Genomic DNA, 21,978 nt, shown 5'->3' on the forward strand with positions numbered 1-21,978 from the left:
GTAAATATAAGCCAATTTTCAACTATGAAGGATATGAAAAGATATGAATTTAAAAAAAAAAAAAATGAAAAGATATGAATGCAAACCCTGAACTCCAAATAGTGAAAATAAACAAGGTTTAGGGAAATCCAGAATATCAATAAAAACATACAGCCCCAAACATTGCAAAAACAGTATGTGGCTCCATTCAAAATTTAGAAATATTATATTCACAGACGGCTTTATATTTTTTTTAAACCTACGTGCCTTCAAAAAGGACCCTAATTAGAAAAAAAAAAACAAAAACAAACAAACAACCCTAACCCCCTTTGCTGTGTCCGAAATCACATACTGTCTGAGTGGGTACTACATTTGAATTTGCTTCATGACTGTTAAAAAGTATGTTATATATAGTATGAATATGGGTGGTATGAATGCTTTACAGATGTTATACATCCGCCATGTTGTTTGCTGTCACATGACCTACCAGCGTCAGTTGCGTCGCTTCACTGCCATTCATAAATCCTCTCCTGCAGTCTCATATTCATCGAACGCACACGCCAGAATCTTGGCGGAAGCAGTAGGACATCTGAGTACTTTTTGCCTACTGTTTTCGAATACTATGTGCATACTATGTACATACATCTTTTGGTGTACAATTTTTTGCATACTATATAGTAGGGGAGTATTTGATTTCGGACACAGTGCTAGTCTTTTATTGAACTTTTTTGATAAAAATGTTCTGAAGGCCAACTTATAAACGAGTAACTGTGCCAATGAGGTTCAGATTGATCACATATAGAGGGGACATATATAGGGGACATGTAAAATCAGCATAAAAAAATGTGGAAATCATACTCCTATGTACAGCTAATGTACAGGACTTTGTTTCTATAATAAAAAAAAAAAAAGCTGTAACGCTTATAGTAAAAGAAAACTACACTCTCTCTTCCAATGGAATTTGAATAAAAAGAATGAACATGAACCTAACAAGCATAATTATGTTAATAAATCTGTTTCATTATTATTTTATCAAAGTTGTATATCACGTTCAATGTATTTAATTCCTCATTAAGTGCACTCAATTGCAAATATAAAATGTGTTTCATTTTCCAATAAACTAAACTGTCACATAGCAATAAAAATATGCTGATAAATAATGCAACCGTTACTCAATTACAACCATAATGTTTTAATAACAATTTATCTACAAAATTGACTGACATCACTGTATTCTTTCCAAGGAAAGTGCACTGTCACTGAAGCAAAAGAAAAAAAAAAAACATATAAAAATTACAAACAAACACTTCATATATTTTTCAAACCTCCTCTTTGATCTCAGTGTACTATACAATAAAAATGAGTCTGTTCTTTTGAGCAAGATGATCTACTAGTGAACGTTAAGTCACAAAAAACTTTTGTCAGTGTCCAAAAGTGTCTCTAGCACTGAAAGTCATTGCAGCTTTGACTTTAACAGTCTATTCTGCGTTTTTACAGTTGTTCTATTGCTGTCTGCTATGATGCTTTAGCCGTTAGCTACAGAGTTTAGTTGTCTCATAATCCAGAGAATTGGGGAGACGGGAATTAAAGGACTGGAGTGAGGCATGAATGCGCACCACCTCATTAGCTGTCAGTTTGAGACGGTGGCGTAATAAGCAGGAGAACAGGTCCAGAGGTTGCTGGCCCGGTGGAGATAGTCGGTTGACCCGGTCTCGGATCTCCAGCAGCTGGAGCAAGGCCGAGTCCTGTGAGCCCTGCGTGTACGGGTAGTCCAGCTGCAGGATCAAGTCCCGGATTGCTTCCGGGTCGAAATGCATACTGTAACCGAACACTTGAATGCTGTTGATCTTCATATATCCCAGATTTCTAGTAGGGTCGGCCATTTCCAAAGGCTCCAGGTAAATGCTCTCATTGACCCCGGCGCCTGGAGTTTTGATGCGGCTCCTCAGGTAAATGTGGATCGTCTCAAAGAAAGTCTTCCACTTGTTGCCCAAAGTCAAGGTCCAGTTAAAGCACTCTAACGGAAGGTCCAGCTTAGCAGACTTCCAGTCAGGAAAACTGTTCTCGTTCACAGGAATTAACCAGCTCTCTGAGTGGCTTCCTCCGAAGGGATTGATGAAGAGAGTGAGCGCAGGTTCCAGAGTGCTGTTTTTAGTAAGGCAAATTTGCAGGGAGATGCCTAAGAGCATATGGACTAGGTTTGATTTGTATTTGTTACTCTTTAGCGTAAGCAGCATCCTCTTCCTCCATGAAGGATCGAACCAGCTATTCAGACGCATATCATTGCTGATGAAGATAGCGTGGACCTCCAAGCGTCGATCGGCTCTCTGTAGGAGGTAGCGTAGCTCCAGATCTTGAAGATCAGTCTCAAAGCCCAGGTAGTTCTCTGTGGAATCTGCCACCATTGGTCGACAGGACCCTTGAATTAACATGTAGCCGATGTTGCAACTGCCGCAGCGAGTGTGGTTGTCGCTAGCACAAGCAGCGCAGGCGGCACCTTCACCCACAGAGCACGGCGTAGGTACCTGGCAGGAACTGTGGTCATATGCACAAATGCAGGTGTGCAGCTCTTCTGAGAAGGAGCCTAGCTGGTTGTTCTCAGAGCAGTAGAGTAAAGACTGGAAGTAGTTCAGCCAATACGACTGTGGCCTATATTTTAGGAAAGATAAGATAAATATCAGTTAGTCTGCCTAAATGCTGATTGTTGAGATTAAATTGTCATGTATCCGAAACCGGTACAGCAGCAGATGACAAGATTAAAACTAGCACAAACATAATTCTGTTCCACAAAAAGTCAACTTTGGTGGGTAGAAAGAAAAACAAGTACAGGCATATATTGTTCCTTTTAATAAAGCTGCCAAAATGGCAAAAATGTTACTCAGCATCTTGCTATTGCTTCATGTTTTATTTTTGTAAACCTATAAATGTTCTGATACCAAAGGAATTTGAAAGTCTAAACATTAAGAAGACTGCTTTAAACCACAGGTAGGTGGGTTCCAAAAATGGGTCGCAGGTCCGTTTTGACAATTGAAATAATGATAAAATAAATAGTTTATCGTTAATCGTTTAAATGATAAAATAATTGATCAAATTAATTTGGGTATTAAATATGTAAATAATACATTTAGGATTTATTTATGAATTTTAATTTTAGATTAATCTTGTGATCAATTTTTGATTAATCACAGAAAACTATTATTTAAGTAGTTAAAAGTAGGGCTGCACGATTTATCGCACAATACGAAAAATAACATTGAACTTGAACGTGATTATCGCACGATTCTTAGTGCGATTATGAAATCACAAAGGCTGCGATTATTTTTTTATGCTTTTTTATGCTAAATCGCTTACAATGTACATTTGAAAAAGCAACACGCGTCAAACATCTTTTCAGACACAAGAAGCATTTATTAACATCTTGACCAACAAAAAACAGCAAAACAACATGTTTTTACTCCAAACTCACTTCATAACGACAGTTGAGCATCCTTCTGTGAGATGTGGCTTCTTACACAGAATAAGGCAGTCATGTGTTTATTAGTCATGTTTAATCGAAGCGTTTAAATCTTCTGTTTATTCAGCTACAGCGATATGATGTGTGTTATCTGTGTGTTAAAGAGGTGATGAACTGAGAAATCAAAATTTCCTTGAGCTTTTGACATATAAGAGGTCATCATACTATAAGAATATCCTGTAAGTTTAAGAACTAAAAACTTCCTTGTTAGTCCAATAAAAGCTTTTATTGACACCAGACCAAAGTGGGGATCTATGACGTCAGGGCAGCAAGCACCGCCTCCGCAGAAGATGATCAATGCCTACTTCATCACTGCCTGTTTAGCCCCACCCACCAATTTGCGCATGACATGTAATAGGTAAATAACATAGGCCTACGTGGTGCTAAACCGGATCGAGCTACCAAGCAATAAACATGTCGTTGAGCATTACAAAATATTGTGCAGTGCCTGGATTTGACAGTAATGCAACATGTAAGTAACTGTGTTAATTCTAATGCCTGATCTGATATGTAATGATGCATGTACAGTCAGATGTTCTTTGTGTGTAAGTAAATCAAACCCGTGACTAAATGTCAACTTGCGTTATTTCTCTTAGTAGGATGAAAATAATCTGTTATTTAAACGGTGATTAAATTATATAAAGAAAGCGATCAAAGAAATCTTCCTTTGTAATCGTTGGAGCAGTGCGCACTGAAGCTGTCAATCAAACAGCGCTAGTTTATCAGTGACTGAGTTCTGGACACGCGCAAAAACTCCTGTTTTATTCAACAAATCTCTTATCGCGTTTGCACTGTTAGTGGCGATGAAAGCATTTGTTAGTGTACAGAAATTGAGTTGCAATGACGAGATCACTGCTTTCATGAGCTCAACATGTCTGTGATCGGCTACAGTGTGCATCACTGCAACCTTTCATGCCTTTCACGATCTAAATATAATGCCATAGATCTAAATGTAATGCAGCACTTTTCACGATTAGTTAACCTTGAGAGCTGTTATAGTAAAAACGCGCTAAAAGAGAGAGTAATACTTGGCTATTGCAAATGGAAAGATGTTAGCCAATCACAGCAGTGGGCGTTACACTGAAGTCTCACAGCAGATACGCCCCTAAAACAGAGAGTTCAAATCAGAGGGCTAAAATCAGGGTAGGAAAAATGCATTGTATTTCTAAATTATGACCATTTTGGATGTAAAAAGCTTACTAACATTATAAGGAAACATTATAAAACAATAAAACAACGCAGTTCATGACCCCTTTAAGCTTCTTCTGTGGCAGGGCATATTTTGAGTTTCTGCACAAGACCACCCTCTGGCTTTCAGATGCAGAAGCATTTACTACTGATCACAGAGCCGTACAGATCTGACAAGGTGCACATTAAATAATCGCAGCCTTTGCCAAATCGCGTGCGATTTTATCACTATAAATCGTGCAGCCCTAGTTAAAGTGATAGTTCACACTAAAATGAAAATTAAGTCATCGTTTACTCACCCTGGTGCTGTTCTAATGTAGTATGCCCTTCTTTCTTTTATGGACCACAAAAGGGGATTTTTTTTTTTAAAAAAAGCTCACACTCATTCATAAAGTGGCAGTGAATAACGACGAGCATCACACTTTTTTTTTTTAAAAATGCAAATGTATCACAGAATGATCCCATGTGACGCATGATTCCAGTGGTTCTAGGGGTATACGGTAGGGCTTAGTGAAAAATATTATTTGACGAAATGTTTGACCTTGGGGTTTGTCTTCTCTGCATGGCTGTATGACGTGCACTATCCCTTTAACAATTTTTTTTTTTTTTTAATTAACCATATCCCAGCAAATTTGACCATTGGAAAGATGTTCCTCCGACACGTCCCGTCATGTTTGAAAAATTGTTTCAAAATGAAATTTGAACGGACGTTTTTGATGTTATCTTATTAATTAATTAATTAATTATTATATATTGAACTACACGTAGCTAAAAGTCAAAGTAACAATTATACATGCAACCCCAGAGAATTGTAGATATGTACAAATGTATCTGAATGCATTTTTAGGAAATGTTCTGTGTTATATATTTTTACCGATTTATGCCGTCCTACCATGACTATTTTCGGCCAGGAACACGACATTGCCGTTGGACCAATGTTTGCTGGATATAATTGTGTATAGGATAGCACAATAATAGGATAGCCTTGTAAATACTTTAAAAAGGAGGACAAAACACGTCCTATATCTTTTGTTGATGTCAGAGGCTGTACATCTAAAGACAAATTAGGCAGTTGCCAACATAGACCGGCTGCCCTTAAACTTCCACACCAAGAACAAAACCAAACACTGTAAAAGAAAATATTATCTAGACTACATTTGTAGTTCACTTGCATATTGTTTAAACTATGTTGGTGTGAAGTTTCCAATGTAGGCCCTGAAGCAAAACCAACTGAGAACCACTATACTAACTCTAGTCTTATTGATTGTGGGTAAACACAAAGTTGTCTCCCCAGAGACAGGAACACTCATGCTCCTTTTCACTCTGAAGCACACTGACAAACATTCCTCTCGGCAGCCCATGGAGTCTGAAATGCGGGCCACTCAAGAACACAAGCAATAATGATGATAAACACTATGTGGAGAGTTTCCTCTCTTGATACAGTAAATGGGGACATTATTCCATTTCGGAATTAAGTATCAGTGTATTTATCATCGCAACAATGAGGAGATAATGAGTCTGTTGTGTTCACCTTTCACGCGGTAAGTTGATGTGGGGCTGCTTTTGGCACCTCTTGCTGAGGCTGAAGAGCTTGTAAACCACTCGCTGGGCTCGCCTGAAGAGAGTTTTCATGCTGCTTTCCAGCTGCTCATAGCGCCGCTGAAACACACCATCCAGTGACCACAAATGTTGGATCATTGAGGAGTTGAGGAAGAAATTCTGCGGCAGCCTCATCAGAAATGTTTTGAACTCATCTGTTGAAGAAAGGGTAAGTTCTTTCAGATATAGGAGTGTTGCCATGTAAACTTGACTGAACAATGGGTAAATGCCTGGATGCGCTGCCTTTATACTTCACTCTGCTTGACAATAAGAAGGAATCGTTTCACTGAAGAGACATTTTTTCGAGCAGTTCCTTCAGAGCATTTCATTTTAGCTGATGGGGCAGAACGCTGAATGCCTTTGATGCCCCTAACAGAAGGACACATTTACGATATCCGAGAAAGTATGTATACCTGGCACTTCCTGATAGCTCTAATAATATAAACTTTGAAAGTAATTGAACTCAGGGATATTTTGGGAAGTCGGAAAAAAGATGACAGTGTGAAAGGAAAAATCCATGCATTTTAATTTTGCTCAAGCATTAATGGTCACTGTGGGGTGACCTCGACAGGCAGTAATACAGTACCTAAACATTATGCTAAGTGCTCTCATTCATATGCTTGATGAAAGATGCTGGACGGGCAATAAAGCATTTTATGGGTGATTAATCCTGCTCAACATAGTGTAAGGCAATATGTTGAGAAGGATCTTTTTCTAATCCTACACGGTCTCTGAAGGGCATTGTGTCGGGAATGTCAAGATTTACTGAAAGTTGTTCATGTTTCATCAGTCTGGCCTATAGAGCAAAGTGGAAAAAGTAAAAAGAAATTACACTTTATTGAAAATATTAGTTAAGTTAGTTAATGTTCATATAGCCAAGACAAAAAATACGTTTAAAAAACTGAGCGTTTTCAATGTTCAGAGAACATTTAGAAAAAACGCTTTCATAACATAAATGGAACGTTAGCAAAACATTTTTACACAAGTATTCAATTGAAAGATGATTGAATTTAATCTCTCACCTGAATCTTCAAACTCTTTGTAGGTAAGAGCCCATGATTCAGAGATTCGCAAAAGGCTTTCCTCCATGGCCTGAATATCCATGTAGGGGCAGTTGCACTCTGGGAACTTGGGGTCACACTTGCACCAGCAGTCATTGTCTCGGCAGACAAATGTTCCCTCTCCATTGCAGGCAATGTAACTAAGAGCTGCTTGGACGAAAGTGTCTCTGAGATAATCTGGCAAAATGACCTGCAAGCCTTCAGTCAGACAGAGAAAAGAAAGATTGTTATGAGAATACTGGGTCACCTGAGTTAAGTGGTTTGATAAAGAGGGTCATGTGGTCACCAAGTGCACACATACGTACACTACCGTTCAAAAGTTTAAGATCGGTAAGATTTAAAAAAAAAAAAAAGAAGTCTATTCTGCTCACCATGGCTGCATTTATTTGATCCAAAATACAACAAAAACAGTAATATTGTGTAATATATTACAATTTAAAATAACTGTTTTATATTTCAAATAAATGCTTACTATTCACCAAAGAATTCTAAAAAAAAAAAAAAAAAAGAAAATAAACTGTACACATCTGTTTTTAACATTGATAATAATAATAAATATTTCTTGAGCAGCAAATCAGCATATTAGAATCATGTGACACTGAAGACTGGCGTAATGATGCTGAAAATTCAGCTTTGATTACAGGAATAAATTACATTTTAAAATATATTAAACTAGAAAAAAATTAATTTGAATTATAAAAATATTTCACAATATTACTGTTTTTACTGTATTTTTTTATCAAATAAATGCAGCCTTGGTGAGCAGAAGAGACTTCTTAACAAGTATTTTTGCCATTCCAAAGATTTTGACTTTGTTCCAAAACCTATAGCGAGCTGCCTCAATGCCTGATTTATGCATACTGTACACAATGTCAAAATGGAGTTATGAGCAAAATCAGGTATTTTACATTATGATTTGTCCTGTCAAGAGCAAGAATTTGACAGGAGCTTCCTAGCTTTTGGAAAAGAACCTTTTGTGTTTCACATAAAAAATATGTCCATCACAGTATCAAAACTTGACATACTCGATTTGAATAAATTTTTATACCTTGCAAATGGACTTTGTTCTCAGGACTCTGAACCAGCACAGAACTGACAGAATCAAGGTTGTCATAGTTACTGCAGCCGAGAGGGCCAGTCCTTGTTTCAGTTACCTGGGAAACAAAATTCAGACCACAGAGTTATCAGTTTCACCCTATTGTTATTGTACCATGGTATTTTACATGAAAAAACAGTGTGTAATAAACTCCTTTCCCCTGTGTTCCTTGTTAAAAGGGATAATAAGCAGCCTGGCTATGAACAGATGCATTATAAGAACTTCCTGTGCTTGCTGAGTCACTTGTCTCAGACATGGTGATAATGCGCATGCAGTGGTGGTCTTCTCACAGATAATCACTTACTGTTCTTCTCATCTTATTGAGAGAGCCAAGCAAGCTGTTGAGCAATGTTTTCCCCCCCTTTTCCGTTATGAAATGTTTAATTGATTAGCTTCACTATTCAGAGATTCTTTCACACCCACACAGAAAACAGAAGTCCATTTCTCTCTACAATGCAGAACATTATCTAACCTTAGCAGAGGGTACTTAATGATGGTCAGACTCTGTGTAGCCATATTGACTCAGGCATCTCAATTGACCTTTACTGCAAGCTAGCCCCACTATTATCCGCATTTGCAATAAGAGATCACACTCGATTTTTTCCTTCTCTTTTCTAGTCATCCTTCTCTCCTCATGACACGCAGAAGCACGCATAATTGATTCACACTTTTCTCTCTTATGGTGCCAGTGAACCTTCATCAATTCAGTGATCTCTTTCGATTCAGCCTGTCAGAAGATATCTTTTCCAGGCTGACAGTTAGATAAGGTAAGACAAGGTTGTCTTCTGCCACTCCATCACAAACCCACTGAAGAGTCCAGCGTTGGTAACAGGGAACTCTGCAGCAAGCAGATTTGTACTATATGGGTGTTCGATTTTTGGTGTTTTTCAGATACACTCTTGACCTTTAATGTTACATTTTTACTGTACTTTTGATCAAATATTGTAAATTTAGCGAATTTGACTAAATTAATTAACAATAAATAAATATACATTATATATATATATATATATATACACACACACACACACACAACTACTACACCATCCTGACCTATCCCTAGTTACCACAGAACATATGGCTTGAATCCATGGCTTGAATAAAAGCTTGAACTGCAATAAAGCACTAAGCTTAGCTCAGCAGCAATTGATTTTTTTTTTTTTTTACCTGATGCAATCAGATGATACATCTATATGCTTTATTATTTAATGCACCATATGATGTGCCATATGGTAATAGGGTACTGATTGATGAACAAGTGGAGCATGATATTAGATTTCCTTTACAGACAACAGCTGTTATTCAAAGCAAATACTTTGCATGTCACAAAATACCTTGTAATGGCAAATTATAGGCCACCTGGACTTGCATGATCCTCTGCTGTTCTGGCTTAATGTGAAACATCAACAGTCTGCTGTTGATTCTCACGCAGCATAGCAAGCAGCTATTAAGAATCAGTCAAATATCTCAGTTATAGCCTTGAAACAATATTCTGACAGGAGGTATAAGCCACCAAGTTTTGCCTTATAGGTTCTGTTTTTTTCCTCCAATTTCACAGATGGACAAATACCACTGCTTCAGCATTTCTTTTTGAAAACATCACTAGACTAGACTACATATCCTGATTTTCCATGGATGGTCACGTACAGCCAGAGTTTTGACCTGCGGCAAAAGTTTGGTCCTCAATGCAGTTTACTTTGGTTATAAACTGCACACTAAGACAGGAAGAGACCACCTGACCGAATGAACAATATGCTGTTCAAACACATAAACAGACTGGGAAAATGAAGTCTCAATGAACTGGACAGAATGAGGCATGTCAGCTGAGAGTAGCATCCCAGCTAATAATAAAATATGTTCTAAAGCAGTGGTTCCCAATCCCAACCTGTGGGCCACGGCCCACTAGGGGTCCTCAGTGATCCTCCAGGGAGGCCGCGAGATAAATTAAAATAATTTAAATATATTAATATAATTCATTAATTTAATTATTAATACGTTACATTAAAAAAAAAAAAAATTAATTAATTAAAAAATACATTTAAAACAAGGCACCACCTCTCTCGTAGGTATTCTGTGATTGTTTTGGATCAGCCCAGGCCGTTTCTCATCATGCTGCTGTGAAATACAGACTGAACGGTGGCTCAAATTGCCCAACTGCTTCATGAACATAGTATACGCAAACTAACTCTCTCAGTTGGAAAAAGAAAACCAGTGTCGCTAAAAGGTTTTGATGGATAACGATTGTAATGAAGGTAAAGACGATTACAGTGACATACAGCAGTCGTTCATAAGGCATGCGCGAGTCCGTTATTATGAGCAAACAAACCGCACTCTCAAACATTTGCGCTCTCGACTCACTGATTTCTATAACATCGTAATTCTGCATGAACACAGTTCAATATATTCGCGTAGTTGCTCGCCGAACAAGCGTGTTTTGGAGAAGTTTGAGAGGATCAGTGATGTTATATGTGTTTAATAATTTTGAATGGATCTGCATAGTATTTAAATTCAGTTCTTTGGTATCTCCCTGTGGTCTTGTTTGGTATGGCAGGTTGACTTGTGCTTATTTGTTTAGGTTACTGTATAACTGAGCAAAGTAAATACTTTTAAGTTGGGGGGGGGGGGATGTGGGCCGTGCAGTATAGAGTACCTCAGGGATAACGTGTTTTTGTAGGCCAACCTGGAAGTTAGCGGCGCACGGGTTCCCTCGATCGAAAGCCTATGCATTTTTCCCATAGACTTTTGGAAAAACGCAAAAAATAAGCTCTGTGTTTAACAAAGGGTTATGACACTTACACATTTTGTCTATCAAGATAATCTTTACAAGTTAACACAACATTTATACATTTTGAAGCCTAAATAAAGTCGTCAGATATAAAAAGCTAACAGTAGGCTATAAACGGACTACAGCACACCATGGTCGCAGATCAGCGTCACCACCACCAAGCTTTCTCAAACTTTATTTAAAAAACAACTTTATTTAAAAACATGCTCGCTGATTATGATCTGCGCTGTGTATGAATACTTATCCACTTTTTCATGAGAAATGCTGTCCAAATGTCCTGTTTGTCATGATGACGTCTAAAGTCCCCACCAAAGGGAGTAGTCCCTTTTAGCAATTTGTTAGCAACCGCCGTTTTTAAGACACAATAAAGGTTTAAAAAGGTTTAAAAGGTTTAAAAAAAATCACAAGCAGATTATAGCTGGTGTTTTTTATGTCATAGATCAAAACATGAAAATATTTAGAGGCTTTGTTAACCACAGACCTTATTTAAGGCAATTTAGCAAAAACCTATTAAAAAAACCCATAGACTTTACAGCGTTGGAACCAGAAGTCCTAAAATGCTAACTCGCTTCCGGGTTTTGCCTACAAAAACACGTCATCCCTGAGGTACTCTATTGATTCAGAGAGGAGGGGGGCCTTGGCGTAAAAAAGGTTGGGAACCACTGCTCTAAAGAACATTTTGCTAACATTCACATTAAGTTATGAAAACGTTATTTCTGAATGTTCTCTGAACATTCGAAATGTCAACATTTTTAAATGTTTTAAAAAACTGTTTTTCCTGGATGCAAACATTAATGGAACATTCCATTTATTTAGACAAATGTCCAACTAAAATGTTTCAAGGGAAAAAACATTCCACGAAGGGTGTATAAATATAATGTTTTTATGTTAACGTTTTGAGAATGTTATTAAAGACCAGATAACTCTGAATGAACATTCTATCTCAGTTACTGGAAGAATGTTTGTCAGAACATTAGCCAAAGACTATCTTGCCAGAACATTAGCCTAAGTCCCTGTTAGCTGGACTGGATGGTTTTGCTTCAAAAAATGTTACCTATAACAGAACACAACAGAAAATTCTCTGCAAAAGAGTTGGTGTATGCCTGCGGTTACAATTCTGATGCGGTGTGTGTTTAAGAAGGTATTGTAGCTGTAAATTCAATTTTGGCTTGGCTTAGAGCTGATCTGGTATGAAGAAATTGTCAAATCATGAGCAAAATGATCCCCGCCGATTGCAGAATGGCTTGAGTTTTCACGCATTAGACAAACAACCTGAGCAGAACCACAAAGGTGGGATAAAGCCTGACTTTGTAAAGAGCTTCGCTCCTGTGTTTTCCTCTCACAGTCCCAGCACACCGCCACGCTAATAGGCTTTTCCTATGAAAGGAAATAGCAAAATTTCCCCACCACGGTGCCCAGTGGGGGGAGCTAGAAACCTCATTCTGTACTCCAGCTCTGTTTAATCTGGTATTCATATAGAGGAACGTTTGCCTCAGTCTGTCCCGTGAAATGTAGACATGGGTCAACGCCCTGTGGAAATGATGTGTGTGTCAGAGGCCCCTGCTGCTTCTGCGATTCATTCTCTTGCACTGTTGGAGCTGCACTGTCCTGCCTGGCAGGCTGCTTCCGTCACTCACAGTGCTCTTTTGCTTTTCTCACCAGCAATAGACAAACACAGCCTTGACACCTGAGATCTGCCCTCCCAACTGTAATAAAACCGTCTAAGCACTGCAGCAGTAGTGTGCCGAGGGAAAGCGCTGTTGTATATAATGGGATGGGGGGGATCATCAAAGTGTGGTCTGGAATATATGTGTCAAACTGTGTGTTGCAATGACAGAGTAAATGTCTGTTTGGGGGATTTGTACAGCTTTGTGTGGCCAATTTTAATGGCTGTCAGCAAAAGTGTAACACTGTAAATATAAAGTGTAATTATGACAAATAAGAAGCTTTCTTTGGATATAAAAATAGATTGTGCTGACCTGTGAGAATTATTATTATCTTAATAAATATATATATTAAAAAAGTAAGGCATGGCAAATGGCAAACATGATATCAAGACATTATAAAGAAAAAATATATTACAAATGAAAATATATTACTTTTTCTGGTTGTAACTATTGAGACTTAAGTGACCATCTAGAGCCGAATCACCATCTAGAGACCATCACTATTTCTGTATCATAATACAGTAAAAATTAGGCAAAATACTACTATGCAAAGGCAAAATGCAGTAACTAGACATTTTGTCAAAACTGATGACCTAAATCTCTTAAACCCTAAACTGTCCTGTTATAGAGAACTACAGACAGAGTCAGTGAAACCCTTTGACAATGTGATTATTGGGCAATCCATTAGTAACTTGGCTCGGTAATGTACTAAAAACTAAAGCCCTTTAAAATTTCAGTGTTGCCATAGTGCTGCAAAACTGAAACAACACATAAACAACCCCATACTCAACATCTTAGGCCATATATTGAACAACATGTACAACCAGAGCTAGTTTTCCTTTCTCACATTGCAGAACCTGTCATATACAGCAGTGAATGGACATCTCTAGATACCCACTCATAGCATATGACACTTTTCATAGCAGGATCATGGCAACAGGGATAGTAAAAAAAAAAAAAAAAAAAAAAAATCACTTTGTTACACTGAACATTATTATTCTTGAGGAGTTGAAAGAACGAAGCTGTGGGCTCTGACTTGACTAATGACATACCTTGATGGCAGTGGAGGCAATCTGGATGTGATGCAGTTTTCGCAGAGTACTCTCTCTGTCTATGAAATAGGAGGCAGCCAGCTGGTGCAGGGCCTCCAGAGTCACAGCCGTGCTGTTACTTGTGTAGTCACTCGCCTCTGCTTTCTTACTCAACTTCCTCTTGTCCACAAATATAGTCAGAGCCTCCTCTCCTAGATGAAATGGAAGAGACCATGCTTATTGATATAGAAATGTTTTACAGTAAGAATTGATCGATGTTGGATAGAAGCTTGTTTCCACCACAGAGTAAAACAATTGAAAATAATTCTTTTTTTCTAAGAATTGCGAGATATAAACTTGCAATTGTGAGTTATAATGTCAGAATTGCGAAGTATAAACTAGCAATTCTGAATTTTTTTATTCTGGACTTTATAACTCGCAATTCCGAGTTTATATCTCACAATTCTAAGAAGTCAGAATTGTGAGATATTAACTCGGAATTGCGAGTTATAAAGTCACTTCTATGGGAAAAAAGACTGACAATTCTGACTTTATAACACGTAATTGCGAGTTTATATCACGCAATTCTGACTTTTTAACTAGTAATTGTGTATTTCCCTGCAATTCTGACTTCATAACTCGCAATTGCAAGTTTTTATCACGCAATTTTGAAAAAAAAAAAAAAGTCAGAATTGTAAAATAAAAAATAAAAATGACGTTTTTTATTTTTTATTCAGTGGTGGAAACAAGCTTCCATAAAGTTGTGCACCTACAGAATGTATTAAGGATTCTGATGAAAACTGTTCTTCTATGTAGTGTTGTCAAAAGTACCGACTGCGATACCAAGTCGGTTCTGACATTTTAAAAATGTGATGCTTTGAGCGCTGTTGAGCAGATTCTTAAACACCTCTGACTGGCAACTGTGTTCACGTGCTCATCAGATATGTCTGTGATTGGCTACAATGATCAACACTTCAAAAACATGTTGTAAATAGACATCAATGACGCGCTTCACCAAGCACTTACACACAGAAGCGTTCCGGACAGGTCTGCTGATAGACACCTGCTTTCAAACGCTCCCGTACTTTGATCATTGTAGCCAATCACAGGCATATATGATGAGTGAGTTAACACAAAGGCCAATCAAAGGTGTTTACAAATCCGCTCAACAGCACTCAAAGTGTTACATTTTTAAAATTTCAGTACCAACTTGGTATCGCGGTCGGTACTTTTGACAACACTACTTCTATGTAAGCTGATTGATTATTACAGGGCTAAGCAAAAATACAGATTTTCTGATTAACCATGATCTTCATTTGAACAATCCTTTATTATTTCATTATATTGATTATTAAAATCCCAAGATCGATCCTTACAATTATTTTCAGTGGCTGTGTATCATGTATCAGTGTTTCCAGCACCGCTTTTCAGCATTGAAGACTCCTATTGAATCTTCAGCACCACAGCAAAAGAAATCATAGTTTATCTTTGGTTGAGTTGGGAATGTGAGTTCACAGTTTATATTGAATGTAAAGCAATAAAAAAGACAATGTGAACCACAAATTAATGGCTATAAATATTTTTCTGTTGATTCACAAGCAAATGACTCTTAGTGAATCATAAATCTGTACACAAGTATAGCCTGATTCCCAAAACAAATTACTCTTATGAGCTGATTATTTTAATGAACAGTTCAAAAAGATGAGTTACTGGTTTGAATAAGCCTGAAACACTGCCTTTTATCATTTATATCAGTATTATAATCAATATCAGCATTGGCGGATAATGTAAGCAGAATGGACATTGTAACTTCTATAAATAGATCAAAATTGAATTGAGAACTTGTAAAACAGAATTTAATCAGGAAATCTGTATCAATTCCCAGCCCTATAAGATAAAGCAGATTAGTGTGATTTTATGCTTATACTGTATATGCTCTGTGATTCTCTCTGGCAGTTTATATTCCAGGCAGATCTCTGCTGCAAAGCCAGGACTTGCATCTCCATTTTCATGCTCTAACCTTACACAATATTGCTTGTTTTCCAGAGGCCACATCAGTTGCGTACAGGCAATACTGTTGCATTACGTGAAGCAACTTGTAAGCAGAGGCCTTTGCGAGTTTGAAAACTGAGCGAAATAATGTGTGTGGATTTCAGAAAGGTAACCCATTCTGGACATGATCCCATCTGTTTACACCTGCCTTCCCTTCCAAACACACAGTGGAAGAAGTAATACATTATAAGGCAGTAGGAGGCAAAGCTTGTCACAAGTGATTTTTCCTTGGCTTGATTAGAGTGGAAATTGAGATGTAAATATGCATGAGAACTATCTGTCTTTTGGAGAAGAAAAAAAAAAAAAACAGAGCTCGCTCACAGTAGGTATTATGAACTTTGCGCTAAACCACCAGGAAGATGTGTCACAAAAATATAAATTTCTACCTCCTAGTGTAGCTGACAGTAGAAAATGGGTCCCATATTTCTTGATCAGGTTGTCAGTAATTAGCTGGGCAGTGGGCCTGCGTCCCAGGAGTCGAATGTTCCTTATAAACTCTGGGGTGAGAGGCAAGGGGGAGTTCAGGAAATCCCGTCGCTCTACAGCCAAGTTATTCACTTTCCACCGGCCAAATTCCCTGCATGAGAAAAACAGAGACAGTAAACACGCCTGTCCCTAAATGATCTGTTTTCATTAACATTTCTCGACTGTTTTGGACATGATAGAAGGAGGCCTGCAGGGCAACCAGTGCTCCTGCCAAGCTGCATCTCTAGCCTCAGGTTCTCAGAGCATGTTTCATTTGGGGGATGAATACCATGCGCTGGGCGTCGCCTCCGAATGTGCAGCTGACAGGTGCTACGCTCAATAAACACTTCGTGACAGAAATCTGCCATGACAGAAAGACTCATAGAAGCCTGCCCTGTGGTGACAACCAATACCTTTCATAAAAGTGGGGAGCAGAAAAAAAGTTAAATGGGGGAAAAAAATACCACCACAAAGCTCTGAAATCCTTCAAGGCAAAAGACAGACAAACAATACCCCAGGCTTTGGTGACTCATGCATTTTTGTAATTTTTGCCGCTCCTAGGTTTCCTCCAGAGCACCACATGACATAACTGACTCAATATATCATACATATGAAAAACAAAATGTGAAAAAAAAGGAAAAAAAAGAAAACTTATCTCGTTATTTCAACATAATAAGTTGTTATTTCGAGATATTAAGTCGTTATTTCGAGATATTAAGTCGTTATATCGACATAAGTCGTGATTACAACATAATATCTCGTTATTTCGACATAAGTTGTTATTTCGACATAATATCTCGTTATTTCGACGCAAGTCATTATTTCGACGCAAGTCGTTATTTCAACATTTTTATTGAAAATAAATGCCTTTCTGATGTGATATGTGATGGGAAAATAGAGAAGAGGGAGCTCAGCAAAAGGCGGCTTTGAAACCGCGGCGATCGCAGTAAAAGCTGGGATTGCGAGCCAACACGCTACAGTTGCGCCACTGAAGACGTGGAATTGCACGTCTTTTATTAAACTTGATATACAATAATTTGTTAATATGTCGAAAAAACGAGTTATTATGTTGTAATAACGAGATATTATGTCAAAATAATGAGATATTATGTTGAAATAACGATTTGTGTTGAAATAACGACTTAATATCTCAAAATAACAAGATATTATGTCGTAATAATGACTTATGTTGAAATAACGGCTTAATATCTCAAAATAACGACTTATTATGTTAAAACAACGAGATAAGTTTTCTTTTTCTTTTTCCTCCCCACCATAAGTTTTCTTTCTTTTTTTTTCCCCCCACCATGCGGTTCAGGGCTTCCGTACTATTTATATGAGGCGTCAATCAGAAACAAATTAACTGCTGATGCATCTAAGTCTAATTATTAAGTCATATTTGTTCGAAGTCTATGAAATACAAGATTAAAATGCCTTTTAATGGAAAGTATGAAAGGATATAGCAGGCTTGGCTTGTTTTTAGAACATTTAGCTTGTTTTTTACATTTCATATGCTAAATTAGTTCTTAGCACAGTTTTATTTAAGTCAAATGATGCAATCCAAACTGCTCACAATGAAAACAAAAAGGGCTTTAATTCAGCTGTAGCTGTATATCTTGTAGCGAGACATTAAAGCAAAGACATACATTAGAGCACCAAGTCACCTTTTAAAGTAGACATAAATTGTTTGAAAAATGGTATGTGGGCTAATAAACTAGAACCGGGTAGTTGACGTAAACACAGCCTAGTAGACCAATGGATCTTCCTTAGAGCAAAATACTAAATTAACATTTGTGCCATTTATTGCAAGATGAGTAGCTGATGAAGTAATTAAAAAAAAAACTTGTTTTTAATTAGCCCTGACAGAAACTATTTCGTTTCTTAAGCGACAGGTCAAGACTAATGCTCTTCTTTGTCTCACCAGCAGCACCTCACAATGCATACAAAAATAACAAATTTAATTCATGCAGTTACAGGCAATTAAGTATTCAAGCCTTTTCTCTCTATAATTCTTTCAACCCCCGGTTCTTATTTTTAAGCACTGCGTTATGCAATTATGCATACGCTAAAATAGGAAGATGCCTCTACAAGGCATTGGCACAATCTCACACTCAGTGTATCTCAAAACACCCTCCAATCACTATCCGCCTCTCTTCTATAAGAGCCTGTCCTCTCAGTTAGCTGAGAAATAGTGAGTAACCTCATGCACAGGTGATGGATGGAGCTGGGGTGGCCTTCTGAAAGGGGATCTATCACATTAAATCAGGAGTAATGACAGAGGCCTCCCGACCCAGATGTTTGATTGATTCATTCCAGCAAACGCCCTTAATTCCATCTGCTGTTTTGCAATTCATAAGGGGCAAAAGTGATAGAATTATGTCAAAATTATGTCACAAAAACACACATTATTAATGTATGGTCGAAGCTGTTTTTGGATTTATGTCAGAAAATAATTTTCGGTAATTTCATAAGCTACGCCCTCAGCTGCTGTAAAACATGGTAATATTGCATTTGGCATGTGCTATACCAGCAATTGGGATGATGACTTCTTGCCTGAATTTCAGTGATCTCTCTCACTTTCACATGGCACCATGATAAGCCACTTTTCAAACTGGACAGTTCTTTGGGAACTCTGATGAGCTAGCCTTCAGGAGTTCAAAGGTGCCCACAAAGAGGAAAGTAAAGACGGAAAATCCTCCCTGTCATTCTCTTTCCCGTCACCGCTGAGCACGATAAGCTTGGATTGTCTTATCAGGTAAGGCTTTGTGTGAGAACAGTTTAAAGGCTTCTCCAGGAAGCACTCTATGGGACTTCTGCTGTGCTATATGAAATGCTCATTACGACGGTAGTCATCATCAGTCTTCACAACAGCACTGAAACCGACTCTGCTTTCTGTGCTTTGTTTCTCAGCTTTTTGTTGAAGAACAAAAAAGTACTCGAGGCTTATGTCATAAGCTTTTATCTCTGCTTTTAAGATAAGTATTAAAAAGATGATTTGAATATCATATAGAAGGAAGTGGACCAAAAAAAAGTGAAAACTTTAAATAAGGGCAGCTGTCATCATGAAAAGAAATAGCATTTTATGAAATGACCTTTTACAAGCAATTTCAAAATGATTTTCCCACTTACATTATTAGAGAGAGAATAGCCTTAGTCTGTGCGCACACCAGCATCTCTGGAAACTATCCTGTGGAAGTGGTTCAGTAAAGCAGGTGGTATATTTGGACCCCGTCTTTGAATGTTATGACATGGCATTTTCCCAATATTCTACAAAGTGAAATCTCCCAAATAAAAATGAGCTATTTTCAACAAAGAACTCATTAAAATTCTTTCAAATTCAATCAAGACGAACGTGGAAAATTGAAGGAGGGATGAGATGGTGCACTTTCATTACCCGGAAGACAGTGTTACACACCAATGTAAGTAGGAGAAGCACTTCTGGTAATTCATCTTCCACCTGTCATTGCGGATTATTTGAATTGAGCAACGCAACAAAGCTATGCTTGAAGGAGGAAAAGCTATCCCCAATATAATATTGCCACTTTTAATCTCTCTAGGTCTGCTACATGCACATGTTGTTATCAGAAAGAAAATGCACTGGAAAAAAAGTGATTGTTTGAATAAAATGCTCCAGGCTCTGCAACATATTACAGAGAATCTGCATTAGCATTAAAAGATGCGATCTGATCTACGGATGTCACAAACATATAAGACTTTTATAGACACTAAGCTATGCCACATTTATCATTTCCACGCATTATCTGTGCACAAGTCTCACACTCCAAAGAACAAGCAATTGATATCTAAATCAACACAACTATAGATTAGCTTATGAATTACTTTACAAATATACCGGTGTATGGTATAAGATCTGCGTGAAAGTGATTTTAATCAAACAACCTCTCAACTGTCAACAATTTGCATGGGTATTTTTTTTTTCATATAGCTTAATTTATTTACTTAACATTAACTATTAATACATAAAAAGTAGACATATTCACTATACTGAAAATGTTGTCATAAATTGAGATTATTTTTCCTTTATTTACATTGTTTTAAATTGCTCAATATGTTAATCTCATGATTTTTATTTATGTATTATTATTTATTTTTTTCTAAATGTGCAGTATATGTATAGCAAGTGCTTTTTTCTTATGCCAGTTTCAGACTACACAATATCAGCCTGATTTTGGCACGATCTGTTTGACGTAGAGTGGTTCGTAAACAACAATGAGCATCAGGACGCAAGAATCGATCATTTTATCTCGCATAGTGTGTCAAAGTGGACAACAACTGACGCCGCATCTGAGACACTTCACAACGTCCCGACAGAAAGACTAGCATGTTTAAATTTTCAGTTCTCCACGATGGGTTCCATCACATCTGTGACATTGACCAATAGGTGCACAGAAGCTCTTCAGTACACAGCTTTCAAACATGGCAAGCTTTCAGAAACAGTGACTATCACAACAGACAAAAATAATGTGTAGTCTGAACCCGGCAACGGCATTATGCTAAATCACAAGATAACATCGAATGAACAGTCGTGAAACATGAAGCCCTCATAAAACGCTTGGTACATGAAGCAAGGCTAGAGTGATTATCAACAAACTAATCTTTTTGAGTGAAGGAACAAACTCATCTCGACATCACAAGACAACAAATAACTAAACATGACAACAAGATAAACAACAACTGTGTGAATAAAAGTGGCAAACTGTCAAACAATCCAACTGTAATTATTCATGGCCCAGTGCATGTTGGGAAGGATGTGAATGGGACTGAAATGCAAAATCATTTTCAGGCAAGGCCTCCTTGAACCAAAAACAGTATGTCATAATAGAAAAGCTGCATTTAGATGCATTACTTATGGTCCTATATAAGTTGAAATAGATTTTAAAATCATAAGTAATAATATAATATAATATAATATAATATAATCAGGGCTTGACATTAACCTTTTTGCTCACCAGCCACTGTGGCTAGTGGTTTTCCAAAGTTACTAGCCACTCAGCATTTTCACTGGCCACAATTTTGCTGTTGGGAAATTACATTTTATATGATTAAAGTTGACAATGGCAAGTATAAGCAATTTTGGGCAAGGTGTGGGTAATATGACCATAATATGATAAAATTTATAATTGTATAAGTTATATTTGTTAGGCTATATAAAAAGAACAAAGAAGCAAATTAGCAAATTACAAATACAACAGTACATTAAATAGCCTAAACTCTTTTTTCAGATACAGTAGGTTTATTTAACATTTATTTAACATCTTCTGTTGTTTGATTAACATTAATGACAGACAGGTATTTAATTGGGTTGCTGATTGCATGGACGTAATATACTTACACATATCCAGTTATTACCCATCTGTTTACGTCCACTTAAGCCTTAACCGACTGTATTCACGCGAGATACTCCACACGATGGACATTTTGACTATTCAGGTGCAAGAAGAACTGATCGCGTGCGACAGAAAGAGAGAGAGCGCGCACGCGAAGAGAGCGCTTTTGTTGTGTGTTATTCAGCGCAATTCC

At 37.4% G+C, this 21,978-nt stretch overlaps 1 protein-coding gene across 1 annotated transcript in view; it reads right to left on the reverse strand.

Annotated features, from left to right (window-relative positions):
- Window positions 1–1,151: 1,151 nt before the first annotated feature.
- Window positions 1,152–21,978, reverse strand: part of brinp3a.2 (bone morphogenetic protein/retinoic acid inducible neural-specific 3a, tandem duplicate 2) — a 35,046-nt gene continuing 14,219 nt past the window's right edge. The window contains exons 3-8 of the mRNA XM_051897383.1: window positions 16,359–16,549; window positions 13,942–14,132; window positions 8,390–8,495; window positions 7,303–7,539; window positions 6,213–6,435; window positions 1,152–2,628 (exon numbers count right to left, since the gene is read on the reverse strand). Coding sequence (XP_051753343.1) covers window positions 1,512–2,628; window positions 6,213–6,435; window positions 7,303–7,539; window positions 8,390–8,495; window positions 13,942–14,132; window positions 16,359–16,549 — 2,065 coding nt within the window. The 3' untranslated portion in view covers window positions 1,152–1,511. The remainder of the gene's footprint in view (window positions 2,629–6,212; window positions 6,436–7,302; window positions 7,540–8,389; window positions 8,496–13,941; window positions 14,133–16,358; window positions 16,550–21,978) is intronic.

This window comes from Ctenopharyngodon idella, chromosome 6, assembly GCF_019924925.1.
Source record: "Ctenopharyngodon idella isolate HZGC_01 chromosome 6, HZGC01, whole genome shotgun sequence".
NCBI classification, from domain to species: Eukaryota; Metazoa; Chordata; class Actinopteri; order Cypriniformes; family Xenocyprididae; genus Ctenopharyngodon; species Ctenopharyngodon idella.